Here is a 23,805-nt window from a genome sequence, read left to right as displayed (position 1 = left end):
CATCAGCTGGATCCCAGAAACTTAACTCTTTATGTGTGCTTAGGAGAAGAAAAAAGAGAAAGAAAAAAAAAAAAAACAGAAAAAGACTTGGGGGGCAGGGCTTAAATAAGCAGTACAGGGGCGAGAGGTATGACTCCTTAAGTAGGAGTATCAGCTGTGAAAACAAGAACTGAGTCCAAATCCTCAGCTCTTATGTCAAACCCAGAGACATGTCTGCAGTCTAGCATGGGGTAGGAGGAGGCAGGGGCATCCTGGGAGCTCCAGTCTGCTGGCCAGCCAGTCTAACTGAAACAGTGAGCTCTGAGTTCCCTCAGAGTCTTCCTCAGAGCATAAGGTGGACAGCGATTGAGGAAGGCGCCCAACATCTGGTTTCTATGTGTATGAGTGCCCTCAGATATGTGTGCACATACATTACATATAAACACACACAATATCTAGTTAATTAAATAAATAAATGCATAGCATTATGATCAACTTATTAGAATATAATTTGGAAAACATCATGTAAGTTTGTTTCATTTCTCTTGGGAGGGATAAACACTACATAAAATGTAATAAAACATAAGACTTAAAATAATATTATTGTATATAAACTAATATAATTTTTTTTTGGCTTCTACAGAGTTTCTCTGTGTAGCCCTGGCTGTCCTGGAACTTGCCCAATGGACCAGGCTGACCTCAAACTCACAGAGATCTGCCTGCATCTACCTCCTGAATGCTGGGATTAAAGGCTTGTGTCACCACCACCCGGCTTAATATAATGTTTCTGTTGAAGCTATTTTACCAAGTAATCCAGGCTGGCTTCAGTATCACTATGAAGCTGAGGGTGGCCTAGGGTGTCTGATCCTCCTGCCCCTACCTTCCATGAACATACCATACCTCTTACTACAGAGAATAATTAAAGAAAAATGAGAAAAATCCCATATTGTGTCTTTCCAACAAACAGGAGCAGTTCAGAATTAAAAAGAGAGAAAACAAAGAAGTTAGAAAATAGCATTAAATCTTTTATTTTGATGTGTAGAATTAAAGATAATTCATCAAAACTTTCTTTACTTCACTAATCCTTAGACATACAGGCTCAGTGAAGTGATTGGATTTATTCTGGCCAATTCTACAGATGGCCACCAGAATGCTTTGGGAATCCTCTAGAATGGCATTTTTTTCATTTCCTCCCAGGACTTACCCATTTTGTTTACCCTAAAACATTGCCCATTTTCCCCACATCCTCCACATGTAAAACCAAACCTTGTCACTCAATGGTACATGTTTTCCTTGCTGCTCTATTTCCCTTGATGTAATAAAGTGTCCTAGGCCCTGCACTTACATCTCACAGTGAGGAGATCTGTTTGTCCCTCACATCAGAATGTACATCCTTGTGAGCAGAGCACACATTTCTTCATTTTTTGTTTCCCCTGATCTCTCACCCCAGAGCTAGAATAACACAGTGCTCATAGTGTGTTTTCTATAAGCACTTGCTGGTCCAGTGCCTCCGCCATCGTACAGTCCCATTTGTGTGTTAGAGCTGGCTCATTCAACATCACAAAAGATGAGCGGGCAACACTCAGCAGTTCTGTGAGCCAGACGTTAAATCACCAGGAACAGGAAATTGGCCATGATGTTAGTATCTAAACCACAGAGTATGGGAAAGGCTACAACACCAAGGCACCCTTCTCCCCAGAGCCAAGACACTGGCACTGCTGGCAAGATCCTAGGACTGCTGTGGTTCTGAGCTCCTCAGAGTGCTGGCAGACCCCTGAGTCATGATCACAGCCACTTGCTCCTCATACTGCATCTGGGAGATGCCCAACAAGCACACAGAGCTTTCCATAAGCTTGTCTTTACATTTTAATTGCCACAATACATTTATTGTATGAGAGGCATTGTTCCACATGTACAACTTACTTGCAGATTTAACTCATACAACCACTGTGTGAGCATTTTACAGATGGGAAAGTAGAGGAGCAAGCTGAAGCAACAGCTCTAGACAGGCAGAACCGGGCTATGACCCAGTTAGGCTGCTCCAGGCCGCTGCCCAGCCCACAGTTTCTTACTAGCCAGTGGATTAACATGTTTATGAGGCAGTTCATGCCTCTCTAGCCAGAAGGTCCCGTATTGTGTCTGGCTTTTAAATGAATGCTTCACAGATAGTGAAAGCTATTTCTCATCTTCGAAATTCAAGCCCAGGATGGCTCCAGAGTTTTTACTCTATGGTTTCTCAATAAATTCTGAATTTTATAGACAGGGTGGAATGCAATAATGCAAATATGCTCTTTATGGCACAATGGAAAAGATTACTAAGGGAAACACATCTCAAATTAAGTCCTCAAAATAATGACTGTTTTCTCCGGTTTCTTGGTCAACTGGGAAGAAACAGCCGTATGTTTGGGGAGGTGGTGTTCAGTAGGAGCTGAAATAAATTACAAACCTCAGTGTCCCCTAAAATAAACCAGCATTTAGAGGCAGTACTTCACATTTTTTTTGATGGAAGGGTTTTATGGCAAGCTGCTCAGCATCTGGTGGTCCTAGGAGCTGTGGGCACAGAGGAACAAGGAAGACCATGTGGACCATGGGAAGGAGGGTAGGAAGGAGGTTCATCCTAGCCATGGAAGGGGACAGTGGAAACAACACAAGGTGACATCATTTTACCCAGGTCACCCGGCAGAATTTCTTGTTTGCCAACTAAAAACAAACAACAACAACAGCAAAAATCAGGATAATGCGAAATGAGTTCAGTTGTTAATATACAGAATTACCAGCTTCCATCATCTTCTTTTCAGGACGCTGTGTGAAAGGCATACACAGCGGCATCTCTGGACTGGGTGGCAGAAAGCAAAGCAAACACCTGCAAAATGTGCCTGGATGGAGAGATGCTGCTTACCCGACTCTCCCAGGCTTCCCACAAACATAGAAACATCTAGTTACTAGCCTGATTTCATTTATTGGTAGTTTCAATTGCATCACAGAAAGGTTTTATGAGGATCTTGTTTTTGCTTTGGATTTTTTGGGCCTGTTTTTGTGGTTAGGGGATGAAATTCAGACCCTTGTACCTCCTGTGCAAGAGTTCTGCCACTAAGCTGTATGGAGCTCCACTTCTTGGTGTTTGGAGATAGTCTGATTTTGTAGCCCAGGCTGTCCTCAAACTCAGGATCTTCCTGCCTCTGCCTCCCAAGTGCAAGAATTACATGCATAAACTACCAAATTTAACTAAGATTTTTTTCGTAAACTCCCCCCCCACAGGGTTTTTCTGTGTCATTTTGGTACCTGTCCTGAATCTTGCTCTGTGGACCAGGCTGGTTTTGAACTCATAGAGATCCACCTGGCTCTGCCTCCCGAGTGCTGGGATTAAAGGCATGTGCCACCACTGCCCAGCTGTAAACTTTCTTGAAGTACACATACTTACAACAAACTCCATTCTTTTGTTACTCATTTAAAAACATCAGATTTGTCTTTGTTTGAAAATATTTTCTGTTTTATGAGACACCTTTCTGCCCTTTCCATCCAGAAAATTTGCAGTATTTTTGTCTATCATTTTCCAGTTATTTCTCATTTATTCTCAACAAATTGTTCTTTCTCTGAATTGTGACACAAAACTACTGAAATAACTTACATGAGCCACAATAAACTAGTTTTGAGAAGTCAAACATCTAACAAAGGGGGAATTAATTATGAAACCTGTCTACAGATAGCAAGCTGCATAGATGATACAGTGATCCCATCTGCTCATATCAATTTGGCCTGACTATTTTTAAATATCATGAAAAAAAAGACACCTGTGAATTTATGATCATAAGGTATGAAATGATTCTCATGACAAAAACTTCCTCAATTCTGCACTTGTATTCCATGAAAATTACATTTTCCCACTGTGCCGAGCAGCAGAGTACATGTCGCTTACTCATGTTTATTTACAGACATGTAGTGAGTGTGTATGCACTAGGAAATGTTCCAGGAGCTTGGAATACAGCAGTGACCACAGTAGACAATAAACTTTGTCTTGTGGATATCACATGAACTGACCATGAATTTCTATGTTGTCACGTCACAAAGGTAAATCACTTAAGCCTTTTGTACAAGGATGGCCTTAGCCATCCAAAGTGACAACCAAAAGAATCTGATCCCCGGGGAAATGTGGTAGTTACCTCCCCAGTCCCAGTCAATATAGCTCTGAAACACCATGTCTCAGCTCATTCACTGAAGAGTCAGGGGTAGCGGGGAGGGCTGAAAGAACTTGTCATTCATGACATAAACATTCTTCTTAGGGAGCCACCCTGCATTCAGAATTGTTTCCATAGGGACTCGGGGTGTAGCTCAGTGGTAGAGTCCTTGCCAAGCATGGGCAAAGTCCTGGGTTCAGTCTCAAGGAGATATAATATAAATTTAAAAGAACTGGCCAGGAGGCAGTGGCACATGCCTTTAATCCCAGCACTCGGGAGGCAAAGCCAGGCGGATCTCTGTGAGTTCAACGCCAGTCTAGTCTACAGAACAAGCTCCAGGACAGGCACCAAAACTACACAGAGAAACCCTATCTCAAAAAACCAAAATAAATAGATAGATAGATAGATAGATAGATAGATAAAAATAAAAGAACTGAATTCTGCAACAGGCCCACCACTCTACATGATCCATATGCCATAACATAATATGGTAGCTTTAAACTTACTCATTCCTTCCTCCAGGTTACAACCTCAAGCCATCCTTACTCACCACTGGGAACATGTGGAAAAGGTTCTCTCGAATGGGGATTTGCCTCTTGTTTTCCACCTCATAGCTGATGTTAGTCCCCAGTGGAGTGTTGTTCTGGGAAACCACGAAGCTCTGAACCGCGTCACAACAGGAAGCCAGCTTTGCTCTACAAGGGATGAGAAGGGAAGGAAGGTGAGGAATCCGACGAGGACCCCAAACATGGCCGTGACAGTGGATGCAGCTAACGAGGAATCGGGCTGCTGCGTTCAAAAGGAAGACAAGCTGGGCACCGACGTGACATCACTCTGCAGCCCTGGGTGGGGGCATGGTGATGGGTGGGGTGCACACCCTCAGGGAGAAGCCCACTCCACAGAGGGAACAGCTCTGAACACAACAGTTGCAGAGATGAAAAACTTCCTTGCAATGAGATTGCCGAGAGAAGCAGAGAAAGGAGAGAACCCATCCCAGCAGTCCCCTTAACCGCTGTCAGGCTTTGGGAGGTTTCAACTGTCCAACAGAAACTCTGCTCCAAGATAATTTCAAGAGGGCAAGCCCATTTCATACGACGTTAGTACAAAACATTGCTATGGCTGCATTTTTATTTTTTATTTTTTACATTTTATTTGTATATGCACGGGTGTTTTATTTGCATGTGTGTTTGGGCACCATCTGCATACAGTACTTGCAGAGGCCAGGAGGGGGCATCAGGTCCCCTGGAACTGAAGTTGCAGATGGCTGTGAGTAGCCATGTGGGTGCTGAGAATCAAACCTGGGTCCTCTGGTAGAGCAGCCAGCACTCTTAAGCCCTGGGCCAGCTCTCTAGCCCCAGATTTTTGTTTTTGTTTATTTTTTAACTTTTACTCTTCTCTCATACTTTACATCCCTACCATGGTTTTCTCTCCCTCTACTCCTCCCAGGCCCTCCCCCCTCCTTCTCTCTCCCAGATCAACTCCTCCTCTGTTTCCCTTAAAAAAAAAAAAAAAAAAAGATCAGGCCTTGCAGGGATACCAACTGAACATGGCCTAATAAGATACAGTAAGACCAGGTACAAACCCTCATATCACAGCTGGCTGTGGCAAGCCAGTAAGAGTCCCAAGCACAGGCAAAAGAGTCAGAGACACCCCCATTCCCATTGTTGGGAGCCCCAGGTTATACAATCATAAGGTATATGCAGAGGACCTAGCTCAGACCCAGACAGGGTCCGTGATTGTTACTTCGGTCTCTGTGAGCCCCTATGAATCCGGCTTAGGTGATTCTGTGGGCTGTGTTCTCATGGTGTCCTCAACCCCTCTGGCCCCTACAGTCCTTCCTCCCCCTCTTTTCCGGGTTCTCCTGACTCCACCTAGTGTTAGGCTGTGGGTCTCTGCATCGGCTCTCTGCGGTTGCTGGATGACGCCCTAATGACAACAATTGTCTAGTCTCATTCTTAACTGTATTTTATCATGAGTTACTATTGTTAATCTCTTACTGTGTCTAACTTATACACTAAACATATATGTGTACAATACTGTTCATATGTAATATATATATATATATATAAACAATGTGTCTATACATACATATATACTATGTATATGCAATAAGTACTGTGTATATACCATATATTCCATTTATTTGTACACATATGATATATATAACATATACAGTACTATACTATATATTCCATATATACATATCTACTATAAATATACTATATATACACACACATAACATACATATATATTATTCACATACATATACGATAATATAGTTGAGGCCCAGCACTATCTGGGGTTTCAGACAGGCACAGGTTGGGTGGGATCTGAAATGGATCTCTCAAGGATAACAGTGGAAAATATTATACCATTGTTTTACAATAGGCCTGCCTGAGCTCCTCCCAACCCACCTCTGTCCCTCGGGACTTGGCCTTGTGGTGAGGACTCAGGGCCCTCCTAGTTCTTTCCCACAGACCCTTTCAGCCCTTTCTTCTAGCCCATCTCCATTCCTCTGCGACTTCCCCACCAACCCTCAGAATCACTCTCTAACAAGGCTCCACAGCAGCCACCCGTGGCTGGGACTGAGAGCAGAATACCCACCCATCGAGGTGAAACCAGAGATCTACATCAAGATATATACCACAGTCACTACAACTCCAGATGCCTAGACCCCAGGACAGAGACTCAAAGGTGAACAGCCAAGACAACATGCCGCCCCCAGAAACACACTAGCTAAGAGTGGCAGCTGAGGGTGGAGCGCAGCCCTGCTCGGTGGCAGGGGGTCAATCACAAAGGGGTGATGGTGGGCTAGGAAGACTGGCTGACAGGGGCTGCAGGGAGGACCTAGGGGACCGTGAGGCCTATTGTAATAGGCCCTGAGCAAAGCAACTTAGCTGAGACATAAGGTAAGTACTTCAAAATAGAATTATGAGTATGTTCAAGGACTTTAGAGTGGATATGTATAAAGGCCCTAATGAAGATCAAGAAAACACAGTTGGGGGAGATCATGAAAACAGTACAAGAAATGAAAGTAGAACTCAACAATTGTTTTGTAATAATTATGAGATTAGGAAAACTAAGCTAAGTAGCATTACAGTCACCTAAGCAATAATGTATCACCATTTATTTGAGAACAATCGAGAGGTACAGTGATTTTTGAGTGGAACAATTTCAAGGTGGCCATTGCTAGTAGAAATCCCAGAAAGATGTCAATTGCTATCCAATTTAGAAGTCCTGGTTATTATAGCACAGCCCAGTGTCAAATTTTCATGTCTTATATGTTATTTATGCAATTCTTCAGGGCTGTAGATGTCAAAGTATTTCTTAATAATTATTCCAGGATTAATCAACCTTAAAGTCAGGGGACACTTCTATTTACACAACTAAGCTATCTTTTTGCTGAAGTCTGTTTTCTCTGTTCACTTTCTTAGGAACTCTTTTTTTTTTTCAGACCAACTTTTTATTGAACTAATGCAGCTCACAGACTTGTAAACAGTGCCAATTGACAAAGTTATGCTGAAAACTACAGCTTGTGTCCATTAAACACACTTCTCTCTTGAGATTAAAAACAAAAACCCAAAGTAAACAAATACTGAGAGAGAGAATTAAGAGACACTTCTTGAGTCTTCTAGGAAGGCAAAGTAAAAAAAAAAACCACAAGGCTTGGTCCCAGGCGCTCACCATGCCTAGAGCTAGAGCATTACTCCTACGACCCTGTCTCCTCCACCAGTGGCTAGGTAGAGGTTCAGGAGCAGAGTCATCTTGGGCATGCTGCAAATACAGCATTTCCTGGTGTTGACACCCTCCTGGGGCTGTGGTGGCAGACTGCTGTGTCAGCCCAATTCCTGGGAGCAGCAGGGGGATCCTCTGCTGACCTCCAGTCAGCCCACACACCTCAGCGGGGTACCTTGCCCCTTTTCTCCAGTGCGGTTCAGCATTGAGGTTGTCTATTCCCAGTCGGCAATAAAACCTGAGCTGTTTTCCTCACAGGTTCCACCCCTGCTCCCCAATTTAGGGGATCATTGAGGAGGCAGGGGGATTCCCCACGGATCGGTGACCTGGCTCTCTTGCAGGTTCTTCACCAGCTGTGCAAGCCAGCGTTTCTTGGTGGTGCCATCTTTTAGCACCTGGGCAAAGGTTGTGTCCTTCAGCTGGTCAGGGAGGCATTGTCTGAGTGCTTCACGTGCCCTGGGATTATCTGAGAGTCGAAGGTAGCATCTTACTACATGCTTCAGTAGACGGGCAGACGGTTCTTTGGATAGCTGCAGGGCCATTTTACCCAAGATCATGGCAACATGGGAAAAACACTCATATGTCTGACAAATATAGGCCAAACCAGTGTCATCCAAGAGGATCTTCTGGAGGATAAATGTGGCAACCGTTTTAGAAAGTTCACGTCCAGATTCCATAATGCACAAACACAAAGGGATGGTTTCTGTTGTCAATAAAAAGTTGATTACTTCTTGTTCGTCTGTTTTAACCAAGGCCCCAATAACTCCGAGGCTGGTGAGCCGAAGATATTCAAAGGGACGAGTTTTGCTGACTGTGTGCAAAAAGGGGTACAAAAAAAGTGGATGTGTGCTGCAAGAAAAGCTGACCTGGTCTCCGGGTGTGAGACCACACACTGCAGCAACGCTAAAGCATTGCAAACTCTGTTAGACTGGTGTGCTGTCGAAGTTGGATAAATATTTACAATTTCCTGTAAAAGTGCTGCAATAGCACCACATGAATGCCGCAGCATGGGTGCCAGGTCAGGGACAGACTCTCGCTTCTGGCTTAGCTCTAGCAAAGCATTTTCCCTCGTCTCAGGACTGGACAGGTCATTGATCCACTGATAGATCTTCTCTCTGTCCACTTGGGCCAGTGCAGTAGGCACAGGGGCTGCTGTCGCCAGGCTGTGCATGTTGGGAGCAGCCACCGCTCTCCTTCTTCCACTGGACGGACGCGGCGTCCGGAGGGACGCGCCAGACCCGCGTCCCAGCTTCAGTGGTTGTGCAGCCCGTGATGAAGAGCCGCCATCCGCCTCCGGCTTGCTCCTCCCCCTTCGCAGCCCTCTCTTCTTAGGAACTCTTAAAGTAACTGACCAAGCAAACCGATTAACCTTTCAACCTTGTGAGCGTCTGCAGGATTTCCTCTTCCTTTTGTATTTCCCGAATAGCACCCACTTTTCATTACTTTCGTCATCTCATCACTATTGAAACTTGTCCTTTTTCCATATTACTTATGAACTATGTATGCAGTCGCAACCACACACTGCAGAAAAGGCATGTCTCTGCAGTGGGACCTGGCTGTGGTGAGAGTCGTTATAACTGGTCTCTTCCAGTCCTACATTTTTATTGTTGGGTCGATTCTAAAGCGCACACTTTTAGACACATTCCTACTGAGTTTTGTGCTTTTGAAGTAACACAATGCTCTAATATGTTGTGCTCATTTAAAATTCCCTCCTTCTGAATTCCACCAATTCTCTGAGTATGGAAAGTGTTTTTTGTACCTATGGTCAAGGCTTTTCTTCCTTTTTTTTTTTCCTTTCTTTTGGTTTTTTGAGACAGGGTTTCTCTGTGTAGCTTTGTGCCTGTCCTGGGACTTACTTTGTAGGCCAGGCTGGCCTCGAACTCACAGAGATCCATCTACCTCTGTCTCCCGAGTGCTAGGATTAAAGGCGGGCACCACCACCGCCCAGTGGTCAAGGCTTTTCTACAACACTCATCTGGTAACCTGCTTCATAAAAATGCTATACACTTCTTAGTTGATTTCTGTTAGCTGCTTATTACTTTCTGTCCCTTAGGATCTAACATTTCTAGAAGATAGTTCACCAAGATAACCAAACCAAATAAGACAATGAAAACAAGGGAAATAAAAATACTAAGTAGTTTTTTATTCCTTTGTCACTCTGCAAACTCAAAACTTCATATGTACTTATCACTTTAAATGTCTCCTTAATCCAGTATCCTAAGAAAGGGCAATATAATAAATTCTTATTTACTTTTGATAAGTAATTTATTAAAGAATTCAGTGCTTACAAGAATACTACAAGCCGGGTGGTGGTGGCGCACGCCTTTAATCCCAGCACTCGGGAGGCAGAGCCAGGCGGATCTCTGTGAGTTCAAGGCCAGCCTGGGCTACCAAGTGAGTTCCAGGAAAGGCGCAAAGCTACACAGAGAAACCCTGTCTCGAAAAACCAAAAAAAAAAAAAAAAAAAAAAAGAATACAACAAAACCACAAACATTAGTCAGAGTTCCCCATTAGTGATTTTTTTATATTAGTAGGTATTTCTGGGATTATACTATTTAAGTGTATTATAATAACATTTTTAAACTTATAGGAAAGTTGGAAATTGAAAAATGAGTACCCACCAGCTAGAGTCTACAATGAACTTTTTACTAAACATACACTACTGTATCTCTGTCTGTCCATTTTGACTGTTGTAGATGTTTCCATCAATCTAAACTGCAGGTCTTATTATGATTCAACTTTCAACACCTTCCAACCCCAGCGGTATGGTGGTTTGAATAGGAATGGCCACCACAGACTCATGTGTTTGAATGCTTGACCCAGAGAGAGTGGCACTATTAGGAAGTGTGGCCTTGTTGGAGTAGCTATGGTCTTGTTTGAGGAAGTGTGTCACTGTGGAGGCAGGGTCTGAGGTCTCCTATTCTCAAACTATGCCCAGTATGGCACACAGACTCCTGTTGAATGTTTGGCCCATAAGGGGTGGGACTGTTAGGAGGTGTGGCCTTGTTAAAGGAAGTGTGTCACTGTGGAGGTGGGCTTTGAGGTCTCCTATGCTCAAACTACACCCACTATAGCACACAAAAACCTCCTGTTGCCTGTGGATCGAGATGTAGAACTCTCAGCTCCTTCTCCAGTACCATGTCTGCCTGCATGTCACCATGCTTCCCACCATGATGATAATGGACTAAACCTCTGAACCTGTAAGCCAGCCTCAATTAAATGTTTTCCTTTATAAGATTTGCTGTGGTAATTGTGTCTTTTCACAGTAATAAAACTCTAAGACAAGTGGCAACCACTTCTGTGGTAATTTTTCACTTTCTACTGGTTCTACTATTAGAGAATACAAATACTGTATATGCTCTTGTGTAAGATTTCTTCCCACTCAGCAATGTGTGTTTTTCTTCTCCTTTCTGCAGTGGTTGGTATTCTGTTTCATGTGTGTACTAAATTTGTTTAGCCATTGATCTTACATTCTTTAGGAAATCACAATAAAAATGATCATCATTAGATGCATGGTGCATGGTAATTTAGTGGTACATTCCTCTAAGCCAAGCAATCAGGAGAATGGAGAGTTCAAAGCCAGCCTGAGTTGCATAGTGAAGCCTTGTTTCAAAACAAAAACAAAACAAAGAAAAAGCCCAGTATAAACATCTAATGATGCAAAATGCTCTCCTAGAAAATATCATCATAACAGAATAACATTTCCATGCCTCCCTTTAGGCTTATAGGACTTAACAAACCCCTCATGGTCTATAAGAGAGTGATAACCAAGCATCCTTTGTTTGACCCCAGCTTGTCTATGCAGAAGAGACGCATCCAGAAGTAGCACTAAACTAAGCTGCTTGTAATCATGAAGGGAGCCAGAAGGCAAACAAAACAAAACAAAACAAAACAAAACAAAACAAAACAAAACAAAACAACAACAAAGAAACTGTTATTCCATTCCCATCCACCTAAAAAAAAAGTCAGTCCTGATCAAGGGTAATGTGAAGTCAACCATGTGTCAAGATAGGCTTGCTGATTTTTCCTTTCTTGTGAAAAGTGGAAATGGAGACTATTGCTGATGTTAAGTCGAACATCACTTCTGGGCTACTTATCATCTGCCATGAGAGATTTCATAGCCTTCTACAGTAAACGTCAAGAGCCACACACCTGTAAGCCCGGTGTACTTTCCTGAGCATTTGCAGACTCATGCTATCCCACTCAGGTCCCACAGCTGAAAGGGTGCTAGACAATATTATTATATACATATATAGTATATATAGAGAGACAATAATATGTATATATACATTATTATATACAGTTGATTGTTGTGGAATATTTGTGTACACAGTGATGAAGTGTCTTTGCCAAGGCACCTTCTGATTGATTTAATAAAGAGCTGAATAGCCAATAGCTAGGCAGGAACAGGATAGGAGTACTTCAGAGGAGAGAGAGAACTCTGGGAAGAAGAAAGGTGGAGACACCAGCGAGACTCCAAACGAGTCAGACGTACAGTACAGAGGAGAGGTAAATGAGCCATGTGGCAGAATGTAGATTAATAGAAGCAGATTAATTTGAGTTATAAGAGCTAGCTGAGAAAAAGCCTAAGCTAAGGCCAAGCTTTCATAATTAATAACAAGTCTCCATGTCTTTATTTGGGGACTGGCAAGCCAAAGACAGTCCAACAAGAAAGCATGCTGCCGTTGATAGAGAAGTGAGCCAAGCACTCTGGCTTAGCCCTGCAATGCCAGCACCCAGGAGGCTATGACAGATTAGGCAGTCCAAGCCTGGCTATGTGGTAGGTTTGAGGCCAGCATGGGCTACACAGTAAAATCTTGGAGAGGAAATGGGAAGAAGAGAGGGAGAAGAAGGGAAAGCCAAGAAATGTAGATTGTGAGCAACTAAAACTATCTGATGATATTCTCTCCAGTGTAGCAGAACATATAAAAATTAGGGAGAAATGCTGGTGCTCCTTATGCTTCCTGGATTGAGCATCTTCTTTGGGGGACACATTTCAAAGCATTACCATGAGGGAACAGGTACTCACAAACTCATGCTGGCAGCAATTCACCTTGCTGCAAGCTTATCCAGGCATGCCTTATAGGCCACTGTACAGCTTCAGCGTGTTAAATGCCCCCAAACTCTCTGTCTATAACTGCAACACCTGAGTTCTGGTTTCACATGGAGAAGGCACAGAGGCCCGTATAAAATTGTCAGGTGACCCTGTCACTGTGCCCTACACTCTTGCTGGGGGCCACCTACAGCTCCTCCCTCCATACAAAATTTAAAGAAAAGAGAGCATGCTGCCCTCCCCACCTGGAGCATGTGAGTTTCCAGGAGTCAGGAAAGGTCAATCATGAGTTCCTCAGCAGAATTTTGCCCTGGAAAACCCAGCCAAACATGTATAGCCTTGCTCTCTAAAGATGAACTCTGAAAATGTAAAAACTTATCTTTACTTCTCAGACGGCCTCATATATGCTTTTGAGAAAAGAATGTATGTCTTCAAGATGGTTGAGATGCCTTTTCCTCTCCATCAGAGGTGCTGCTTCCTTCTATTTTATTTTATTGTTTTTTTTTTTTTTGCTTTATTTTATTATATTAGTTGGATGGAATCTCAAACAAAATTCTCCTTTAGTTCTAAGAGGAATACTGCTTGAGTTCCTGTGAAAAACCTTTACTGTCCCTCCTTAGGGCTGACGGTGGGCAGGACAGTACAGGACAGTCTGCATACTAATGACCTTCCAGCCTGGGCCCAGGGCTCCCCCGCTTCCCTTCTGGTTGCTGCTCTGTGAGATTCCCTAATGAGATGCGGGCCACTTAGGGTGAGGAAAAGGCTGCAGGCTCCTTCTAGGTCTTAAAAAAAGCTACATTCCCAGGATTCACTCCTTCTCTATAATTCTAATGAGAGTCTTAAGGGGCGGGGGGTTAAAATATAACGATCCAAACAAAGGCAGAAGATTTATTATTTACCACTCTAACCACTGATAACTAATAATCCAATTTCATTTTGCCCTCATCTAGGGCAAGCAATCCTCCGTCTGCTTCTCTTCTGTTTATTTTCTCTACTTTTCTTACTAAAAAAAAGATTTAAAAAAATTTTTTTTAATCTATGGATGTCTGTGTGCCTGCTATTTGTGCAAGCAAAGACTAGAAGAGAGCGTTGATCTGGAGTTACAGAAGGTTGTGAGCTGCCATGTGGAAACTGGGAGCCACATTTGGGTTCTCTGCAAGAGCAGCAAGACCCCTCAGCCGCTGAGCAGTCGGTCCAGCCCATCTTTCCATTTCTTTCAATTTATAATGAGCAGAAATGTACTGATGCCCCTTTCTTGTTGCCTGCCCCCACCTCACCAAAGACTACCTACAGTTCATTGACTGACCAATAATAACCCACCAGTATCATAGCAAACGTTCAGTGAGGTCTCACCCTGTGCCAGTTTTGTGCCACGTTTAAGTCCAACAGAGACCCTACAAACTGTATACAGTTAATACTGTTTTTACAGAGGAGGGCAATTAAAAGCTCCCAAGGTTAAGGAAATCACAAATTACATTCATTTGGTCTTGCACATTGAGCAATCATTCTTTTCATTCATTCCTAGATGTATTTAGCACCTATTAAATCTTTAGTATTGTAAGAGGCTGTCTGTACATTGGTAAATAAAACATCACTGTCTCTGTCTTTACAGTGTTCAGAGGCTATTAAGGAGAATTACAAGGATGAGTTCATTATAAGGAAGTAAATGACAAAGCTGAGATTAAAACCCCAAACTCAAGCCTATATTCTACAAACCACTGCCTACCTAAAACCACGGTGTGCAATGTGCCCTGCAAAGAAACTAGAGAAAATTTACATGCATACACTTCTTCTCTGGTCTAAACTTCTGTGTCTCAATAGATTGTTCTAGAATCTTCAAGTTCATGTTTGGAAGAACCTCCTAAAAGTAAAGAGATCCACATGAACTCAAAGGGCTTTCTTACTTCAATTCAAGCCACATAAATTATGCAAGGAACTCCTGCCTGGCCTCTACACACAGGCCTCATGGCTCAGGACTGAGGGGACTATGTGTCTGTATGTGTGTCTGTGTGTGCAGTGGGGTGGGATGAGATGCAGGGAAGGTAGGACAAAGGAAGAACTTAGCCCTGGAGGCTGACACTAAGTAATCTCTGAGGTCAGTTTGGGAATGCAGAAGACAGGCAGGTTTTTTAGCTGTCTTGCTGTAAATCAGCGTTGTAGGTCATTATTAAACTTGAATGTGGTCTGAAACTGCATTATTAAAGGAACATCAGCTAGGAGGATAGGGAATGAAACCTTCTACTATGATGAACCTCGGTTGCTGTGTAGGGTCTGTTGGGAAGCTTTTCTTTGGAAGGCACATTAGCCAAGGCCTGTCTGGAGAGAGCAGGCTAAAATCCAAGGCAAGTGAATTCCCCATATCCACACTGGAGCCACAATAGCTATCTTTGAATATTTGAAAGATTGTAATACAAAAGAAGAATACATGAACCCACGAAGCCTCAAGGTACAGAATGAAGAGGGTGGGATCTGAGTGCATGAATCCCCCCAAAATGTGAATATGGAAATTATAGCCTTTTGGTATTAGGAGAAAGAGTCTTTGGAAGTTGACTATGGATAGATGAGGTTATGAAGATGGAGCTGTAAGAATATGAAGTTGGTTCCCTGTGCTACCCAGAGAAGGGACCTAATTTGACCTTAACAGAGCGATGCTGGCACTCTGATTTTGGACTAGCAGCTTCTGGAACTGTGAGGGATAAGTGCTGCTTAAACTCCTCAGTTTGTGGTATTTTGTTACAGCTGCTGGAGCTGACGAGAACAAGGGTCAGTGCATGGCAGCGATCCAGCACACATCTTACTGGGCAGCCAGCAGGTAATCTCCAGAGCCCGAGGCCATGGGAATTAGAACTTGCAAATTATTAAATGCGGACATGGATAAAACATGACCTGCCTTCTGGGCGCTTGCTTACATAAGGGGGCTGTAATTAGCATGTTGGTGTCATTTGACATAATAGAGATTGAGGTGAGAAGGCCTGATGCTGCCTGGTTAAAGCCCCACCACTAAACTGGGGCTCAGGGAAAGACCTCATAAAGGTACAGACACCATCCGGCAGATCAGAGCCTCAGTATACATTTGTTGAACTAATGGCCTGGGCTCGGGACAATACTCCATGTTGTCAGAGGATAGAAAGCAACAAGAGACCAGAGAAAGGAAGTGACTGTCAGGCTGCTGCAAGAAAACCTTCCAATCAAACATTTACAGGATTGCATTTTCAGTTTTCTTTTTCCTTTTTTCTTTTTAGGAACCTCCATACTGATTTCCATAACCTGGACAAGTTTGCATTCCCACCAGCAGGGAAGTAATCAAGCTAAGCTGCTCCTGGAAATACATCCAAAGGAGTCTAAGTCAGCATGCGGCAGAGATAATAGCTCATCTGTGTTTATTGCATCACCACTAACAATAGCCAAGTTGGAACCGACCTAGGTGTCCATCAACCGGTGAATGGATACAGAAAATGTGGCATACAAACACAGTGGGGTTTTATTCAAAAAGAAGAAAGAAATTGTACCATGTGCAGGACATGGATAACACTGTATGTTGTTGTCGTAAGCAAGATAAGCCAGACCCAGAAAAAACAAATCATGTTTTTCTTTTATACGTGGAACCTGTACTGTATGCGAATGATATTTATATGCACAGATACACACGCATACATATACCATGGAAATAGACAGGGGTGGAAGAGAAAGAAGATTAGCAGGAAAGATTAAAGGGGACTGAAAACAGAGAACATGATAGACTTGAACAAAAGTATCCTTATGAAGTCCATCACTTTGCACAATGACACACACTAATAAATTTTTTTTTCCCTGGGTGGGGATGGAGAGATGGCTTAGCAGTCAAGAGCACTGAGTGCTCTTCCAGAGAACCAGCACCCATGTGGTTACTTACAACCATCCATAATTCCAGTTCCATTGGATCTGACACTCTTTCTGACCTCTGTGGGCACCATGAATTTGCTCACAGGTCTGTCTGTGGGAACTACACACACGTGATACAGAGACACACATGTGAGCAAAGCACTTCTACGCATAAATCTTTTAAAAAAGTTTTCCAAGCCTTAGCTGACACCAAGTAAGTGGTTTAGGGTACAAAGAGGAGAAGACACAGGTCTGAGGAACACTTATTGAGTTCAGAAAACAAAGACAGAGGATAAAGGATGCTAGGGGACAAGGAAACTGCTGAGTGACAAGAGTTTGAGCGCAGTGGTTCTCAACCTTCCTAAGGCTGTGACTCTTTAATACGGTTCCTCAGGTTGTGGTGATCCCCAACCATAAAATCATGTTCTCTGCTACTTCATAACTGCTTTTGCTATGGTTATGAATCGTAATGTAAATATCTGATATGCAACCCTGAAAGGGGTTATGACCCACAGGTTGAGAACCATTGTTCTAGGCTCTCTCACAAATACTCTTCAAGAGTACCTCCCATTCCTGGGCTGCTCTGGGACAGGGAACCTGTCAAGCCCATCTCTGTCTCCATCTTGCACCTGTCACAGAACAATTTGGATGAAAAGAAAAACAGAAGAAGCCCCAACCAGAGCAGAGCAAGTGAAGTGATGAATGGTTTGTTAACTATGGTTAGCAGGAAAGGTCAGCCAAATGAGCAATCTCCTTTTCCTCCAAAGGGTCAAGAACCACAGGGAAGAAAATCAATAGACGCTTGTGTAAGCAAAGAACAATTTGATTCTCCTCCCCAGAGAGTCATAGAGAGTACTGTATTCATAAACTTAATAAATTTTTGAAAAGGTAATAGAAAAACACTTTAATGAATGCAGGAGGTTTTTATTTGGGCTGTTAAATATTCCGCTCTGTTAAGGGCAGAAGATGGGTAGAGCAAACCAAAACTGTAGAGGACTCAAGATGGAAAAGATACGGATGGGCGCAGCACAAGACAGAGAAGGAAAACGGAGAGACACGGGAAGAGTTAGAGAAAGAAAGTACCAAGAAAAGCAGCGGAGGATCAAAGGCATCACACAGAGACAAGAGAGACACGCCACACATGAAACAGAGAGATAGAAACACGTTTAGAACCATAGTTCTACACAGGCAGAAGCAAACACAGAAGAGCAGGAGGAGACACCACAGACACCCAGGCAAGAACAGGAAGAGAAGGAATACGAGCCCGAGGCTCCTCTATGTAAACAGATGATAATAGCAAATACAAACAGAATTCCTCCAAGCTTTTACGATATTAACTTATTTAATCCTCAAAACAGCTGCGGAAGGGAAAAACTTGTCATCACCTTCTTTGCCCCAGTTTCAGATGCAGAAGCCAAGTTGGAGGTGGAGTGACCAGTCTGGGTTCACACGGCTAGCCTGACTAGGATTTGAACCCAGGTGGCCAAGCCGATGTCATTACATCCTTCCCTCCTTCTCAATGCTGTCTCACAGGTGTACAGATAAAACCATAGCAGAAACAAACACACAGAGAGAAAAGTCACAGACGGCCCACCTGGTCACTGCCATAAGACATGGACTGACTTTGATTTCATGGGGAAAATACATCTTGAGAGATTTTGGAAACTGTGATGAAATATTTTTTAAATTTTTATCAGATTTAATATTTAAGCAAATGGCTGGAGGTTGAATGAATCAGAACCAGAACAATATGGTGAATTAAAATTTTATGTTGAAGAAGACAAGAAGAGGGGGGTTGTACGTATTTGAAACATATTAAGAGTAAGAAACAGGTAACATTTGGTGATTGCATAGAAACTGGCAATGACAGCCAGGACCAAGCCTGAGCTTCCAGCTGACATCCCCACGGCCTCCAGGGAAGATGGAGACATGAGAGAGCAGAGTCGTCTTCAGCCCACAACAAAGCTGGTGACTTACTACAGCTTTAATTCATACTGCACTAAACAGGGCACCCAGCACAAGCAGAAAGGAGGAGCAGAGCTGTAACGTCATTGAAAACAGGAAAGAGATTCAGCAGCCTGGCTGGCTTCAGATACCTTTTGGAAAGGGCTCAGAGCCGGTGCTGATGCTGAATGGAACTCTGTAGAACATCCCCAGTGTTGCCATTGCTTGTTTGTCCCCTGCTATTGACAAACTGTTAAAGTCAACTGTGAATTACGTAAGTGAGGAAAAGCAAGCCTAAAAATACAAAACCAACCAAGATGAGTCTTGAGGTGTACTTCAGTCTCCAGACCAAACAAATCCAGGTCGTTACCGAGGCTGGGGTGTGAAGTGGATGTAAAGAAGTCATTTGTGACTGCAGATCTTCACCTGTCCTCCAAATCCAATCTCCCAGGCTCACTCTAGCTCTGCCACAGACCACTACTGCACCCTCTGCTCTCTTCCCGCCCCACCCCATCCACAGAAGGCCACATAGATCTCTTCTAACCTCCCCTCTCACATTCATCCTCTTATTCCAGCTCCCCATCCAGCAGGCCTTTCCTGGGAATCCACCAGCCACACAGGCCAGCAAAGCAGATAGGGCAGTGATGTAGGCTAGCTTCAGATCTTCACTCTCTTTCCTTCCCTCGAAATTCAACCCCCCAGTTTCATCCCCAGCTCAATAGGAGACTACCTGCTGTGGCCTCTCTTCACTCTCTGCCCCATTCCCATGGGAGTAAGTAGATCCTGGGGGGAAACACCCTGCTTTCCTCCCTCCTGTGGACCCTTCCAACACCCTCAACCTATCCTCATTGCTAAGCATCATCTCCTAATACCTAGAGACACATTGTACCCAGAGCCCCCAGTAGCCATACTAAGCAGGATCTCTGAAACATTCCCTACTAGGCAACACACAGCCTCCAAACTCTTATAAAAGAAAAACATTTCATTGGGGTGGCATACACTTTCAGAGGCTTAGTCCATTATCATCATGGTGTGATACGGTGATGTGCAGGCAGACATGGTGCTGGAAAAGGAGCCAAGAGTTCTATATCTTGACCCGCAGGCAACAGGAAGTGGTCAAAACTGGGCATAGCTTGAATATAGGAGACCTCAAGGCCTGCCCCCAGTGAGGCCATACCTACTCCAATAAAGTCACACCTCCTAACAGTGCCACTCCCTATGATCTTATGGGGGCCAATTACATTCAAATTACCACAGGCCCAGACAAATTATCAGCAGATTAAAAGAGATCACAGGTGCCAATCCAGTATGCTACACCCAGGAAAATGTTCAGTCATGGACATGGAGAAAGAAAGGCATTCCAAGATAAAACCAAATTTAATCAGCATCTATCTACAAATCCAAGTCTACAGAAGGTGATCGAAGGGAAACTCCAATGAAAAGAGATTAGCTACATCCAAGAAAACATAGGGAATATAAATAACACCAGACCAGCAAAGTCAAAAGAAGGGAAATAGACACACACACACACACACACACACACACACACACACACACACACACACACACAACTTACTACCACCACCACCACCAACAAAATAATAAGAATCAACAATCATTGGTCACTGTTATCTCCCAATATCAATGGCCTCAATAAAAAGACACAGACTATCAGAATTGATGTGAAAGCAGGATCCATTCTTCTGCTGTATCCAAGAAACATTAGACATCACTATAGGGTAAGAAGATGGAAAAAGATATTCCAAGAAAATGGACCTAAGAAGAAAGCTGTTATAGCCTTTTTAGTATCTGGCAAAATAGACTTGAAACCAAAACTAATCAGAGAAATAGCAAGGACACTATGTACTCATCAAAGGAAAAAAATCACCAAGAGGACATTTTAATTCTTAACATCTATTCTCCAAACACAAGGGCACCTAAGTTTATAAAAGAAACACTGCTACAGTTTAAATCACATATTGACTCTCACACTGATAGTGGGAGACTTCAATATCCTAGTCTCACCAATAGCCAATAGATAAAGTCATCCAGAAAAAAACTCAACAGAGAAATGCTGGATCTAACATTATAAACCAAATGGACTTAACATGTTTACAGAACATTTCACCCAAACACAAAAGAATATACCTTCTTCTCAGCACCTCATGCAACTTTCTCCAAAACTGACCACATATTTGGACATAAAGCAAGTCTCATCAGATACAAGAAAATTGAAATAACACCTTGTATCCTATCTGAGCACCATGAACTAAAGCTGGATATCAACAACAAAAGAAACAACAGAAAGCCTACAAACTCATGGAAACTGAACAACTCTCTACTCAACAAAAAATAGGTTAAGACAGAAATGAAGAAAATGAAATACTTTCTAGAATTGAACAAAAAAATATATAACATATATACAAACATGGGGCACAATGAAAATAGATATACAACATATATACAGACATGGGACACAATGAAAATAGAAATACAACATATATACAGACATGGGACACAAGGAAGGCAGCTCTCAGAGGCAAGTTCTTAGCACTAGGTGCCTACATAGAAACACAGCATGCCCAACACACATATGAACTCTCGGGAGTGAGGAATGCATAGGGTCTCAGATAAGGTGCTAGAACTGAAAGAAGTGGACACTTGTCTGGAAGCCTAACCAAGGAGCTATCTCCAAATAGTAATCATTACAAGTGAAACCCGAGGCCTCAAAGCAGATCAATGACTCTTTGTAATGAACACTTGCAAGTAAAGATATATGGACAAAAGGGTTTACTGAGTGACTTACTGTGTTACACTATAGCTTCCATGACGAGATTTTTCCTTTTTTCTTTTCTTATTTTTTTTCTCTTAAATTTTATTTTATTTTGTGGGGGAGGTTGCAAGAGCAGAGGACAGATACAAAGGGATAGGGAAATGAATGGGATTAAGATGCATGATGTGAAAGACACAAAGAATAAATAAAGAGAAAGTTGAAAAGAAAAAAGCTATCTAGGTGACACCATGAAAAAAAAAGTCAGGTAACTGAATCCCAAAAATTCACCTTTGGGTACAATTGTTATAAAAGCCCTGGGATCCACTTTAATGACTCTCTAAAATTATTCCATAAAAAAGAATTCGTTTTGCCAAGGGAGTCTCACTGGGGCACAAACTACTCTTAAGGGTAGATCACATGCCTAGCAGTAGACGGCCAACAGAAAACAAACTCAAGGGTATCTTTGGAGGTTCCTTGTCTCAGAATTTTACCCCAGCACTTTTTGTTTGTTTTAATTTAACTTTTACTTATATTTTATTTATCTATTTTTTTAACTCTATGGTTTTTGTGTGTGAATGGATAGATAGATTATATATATATATATATATATATATATATATATATATATATATATATATATATAGAGAGAGAGAGAGAGAGAGAGAGGTAGGTAGGTAGGTAGGTAGGTAGGTAGATTATGGCTTCTGGTTGTGGATTCCTGAATGTGTGAACAAATGGGTCTTTGTTTCTTGTGCCTTTTCTTGGGATCTTTTCCTTCTGTTTGTGTTGTTTTGCCTATTGTGATTTGTTCGGTTTTATATCTTATTTTATTTTATTATTATTCCATAGATGCCTGTGGATACAAACGGGAGGAGGAACAGGGACGAGTAGATAGAGAGGAAACTGTGGAAACTGTGATCAGACTATCTTGTATGAAAAAAAAAATCTATTTTCAATGAAAGAAAAAAAGAAGAAGCCGTGTGTGCTGGACTTTTGCTGACAGAGTTCACAGTTTTACTTAAGGAGTTTTTTTAGGGAAAGAAAAGGGGGACTAAGAAATGTTCTGTTGTTATTGTTGTTTTGCTGTCCTGGACTCGGCACTATGTGCCATCCTGAATGAAGTCCTGTCCTGTGAAGAATTCAATTATTTTAATGCTGAGTCAATTGACACCAATGTGCTATTCTGCAAAGCATTCTTTTAAAGCTATTCTCTCTCTCTCTCTCTCTCTCTCTCTCTCTCTCTCTCTCTCTCTCTCTCTCTCTCTCTCTCTCTCTCTCTCTCTCTCTCTGTGTGTGTGTGTGTTTGCATGTGAGAACACACACAATCCACAGCGCGTATGTAGAGAGAAGCCCGGGGATGACCTCAACTGTTGGTCGTTACCTTCCGCTTGGTTTTGACGTGGGTTCTCTCATTTCCCCTGTGCTGCACATTCTAGAGTAGATGTACCTCAAGCTTCCAGGGAGATTTTCTTGTCTCCTCTTCCCATCTCACCACGGGAGTACTGGGATCATATAAACATGCCAATGGGTCCAGTTGGCTTACATGGCTTCTGGGGATTTGAACTAAGATGGTTTAGCTTGTTCACCAAGTACGTTTTGCCCACTGAGCCAATTCCCTGGCCCTGTGAAACATTTTTTTTAAAAGAGAAATAGTTTGGTTTATTTTATATTGATGCTATTTCCTTTTCCAAAAGCTTTCATCATTTTATGAACTTCCACCTACTAGATTAAGTCTGAATTGAATGCACCTGTCAAAAGTAATCCACGCCTGCCTCAAGAGGCTTTGTATTGCTCTCTGGATGGAAGTCCACATCTTGCACAGGTGGAGGATGAGGTAGGTAGGTCATTCCCATGGTCCTTTATGGCAGCTGGCTCGCATCCACAGATGTCCTCTCACTGCTTAGACAGCCAGTACTCATCTCCAGCATTCTTCCAAAACAAATATCAGGATTCCCTGTAAAATTTATCATCTGCTCTTTGGCTTTAGTCCCAAACTCAGCTTCTGTTACTGCCTAGCCTCTGGGAACTAGACACATATTCCCCCTTTGGGTCTCTGGTTCCTATATAGATCCTTACTTTGCACATCTGCCCTCGGGCTTTGCCCAACAGCATTTCAAATATAAATGAGCAATCCCCACCTTGTGTTTTCCATCTCCCTTTTATTCCCAATTGTGAGCTAAATAATTCGGGCACACAGAACTCTAGGATCTTTCTATAATTATGCTGATTAATGTTCTGGCATTTCACAGTCACTTCTGTTTAGACATTAGAACATGGGATCTGAT

The 23,805-nt window shown here is 42.6% G+C and overlaps 1 protein-coding gene and 1 pseudogene across 3 annotated transcripts in view; both read right to left on the bottom strand.

Annotated features, from left to right (window-relative positions):
* St8sia6 (ST8 alpha-N-acetyl-neuraminide alpha-2,8-sialyltransferase 6) overlaps window positions 1-23,805 on the bottom strand; it is a 237,710-nt gene that overhangs the window by 10,676 nt on the left and 203,229 nt on the right. For all 3 annotated transcript variants that reach the window (XM_076572698.1, XM_006989947.4, XM_076572697.1), the window contains one exon: window positions 4,705-4,849. In XM_076572698.1, coding sequence (XP_076428813.1) covers window positions 4,705-4,849 — 145 coding nt within the window. The remainder of the gene's footprint in view (window positions 1-4,704; window positions 4,850-23,805) is intronic.
* LOC102904793 (CCR4-NOT transcription complex subunit 9 pseudogene) lies at window positions 7,165-9,063 on the bottom strand (annotated as a pseudogene).

The sequence above is a fragment of the Peromyscus maniculatus genome, chromosome 5 (genome assembly GCF_049852395.1).
Source record: "Peromyscus maniculatus bairdii isolate BWxNUB_F1_BW_parent chromosome 5, HU_Pman_BW_mat_3.1, whole genome shotgun sequence".
Taxonomy (NCBI): domain Eukaryota; kingdom Metazoa; phylum Chordata; class Mammalia; order Rodentia; family Cricetidae; genus Peromyscus; species Peromyscus maniculatus.
This window is presented reverse-complemented; position numbering and strand designations above follow the sequence as displayed.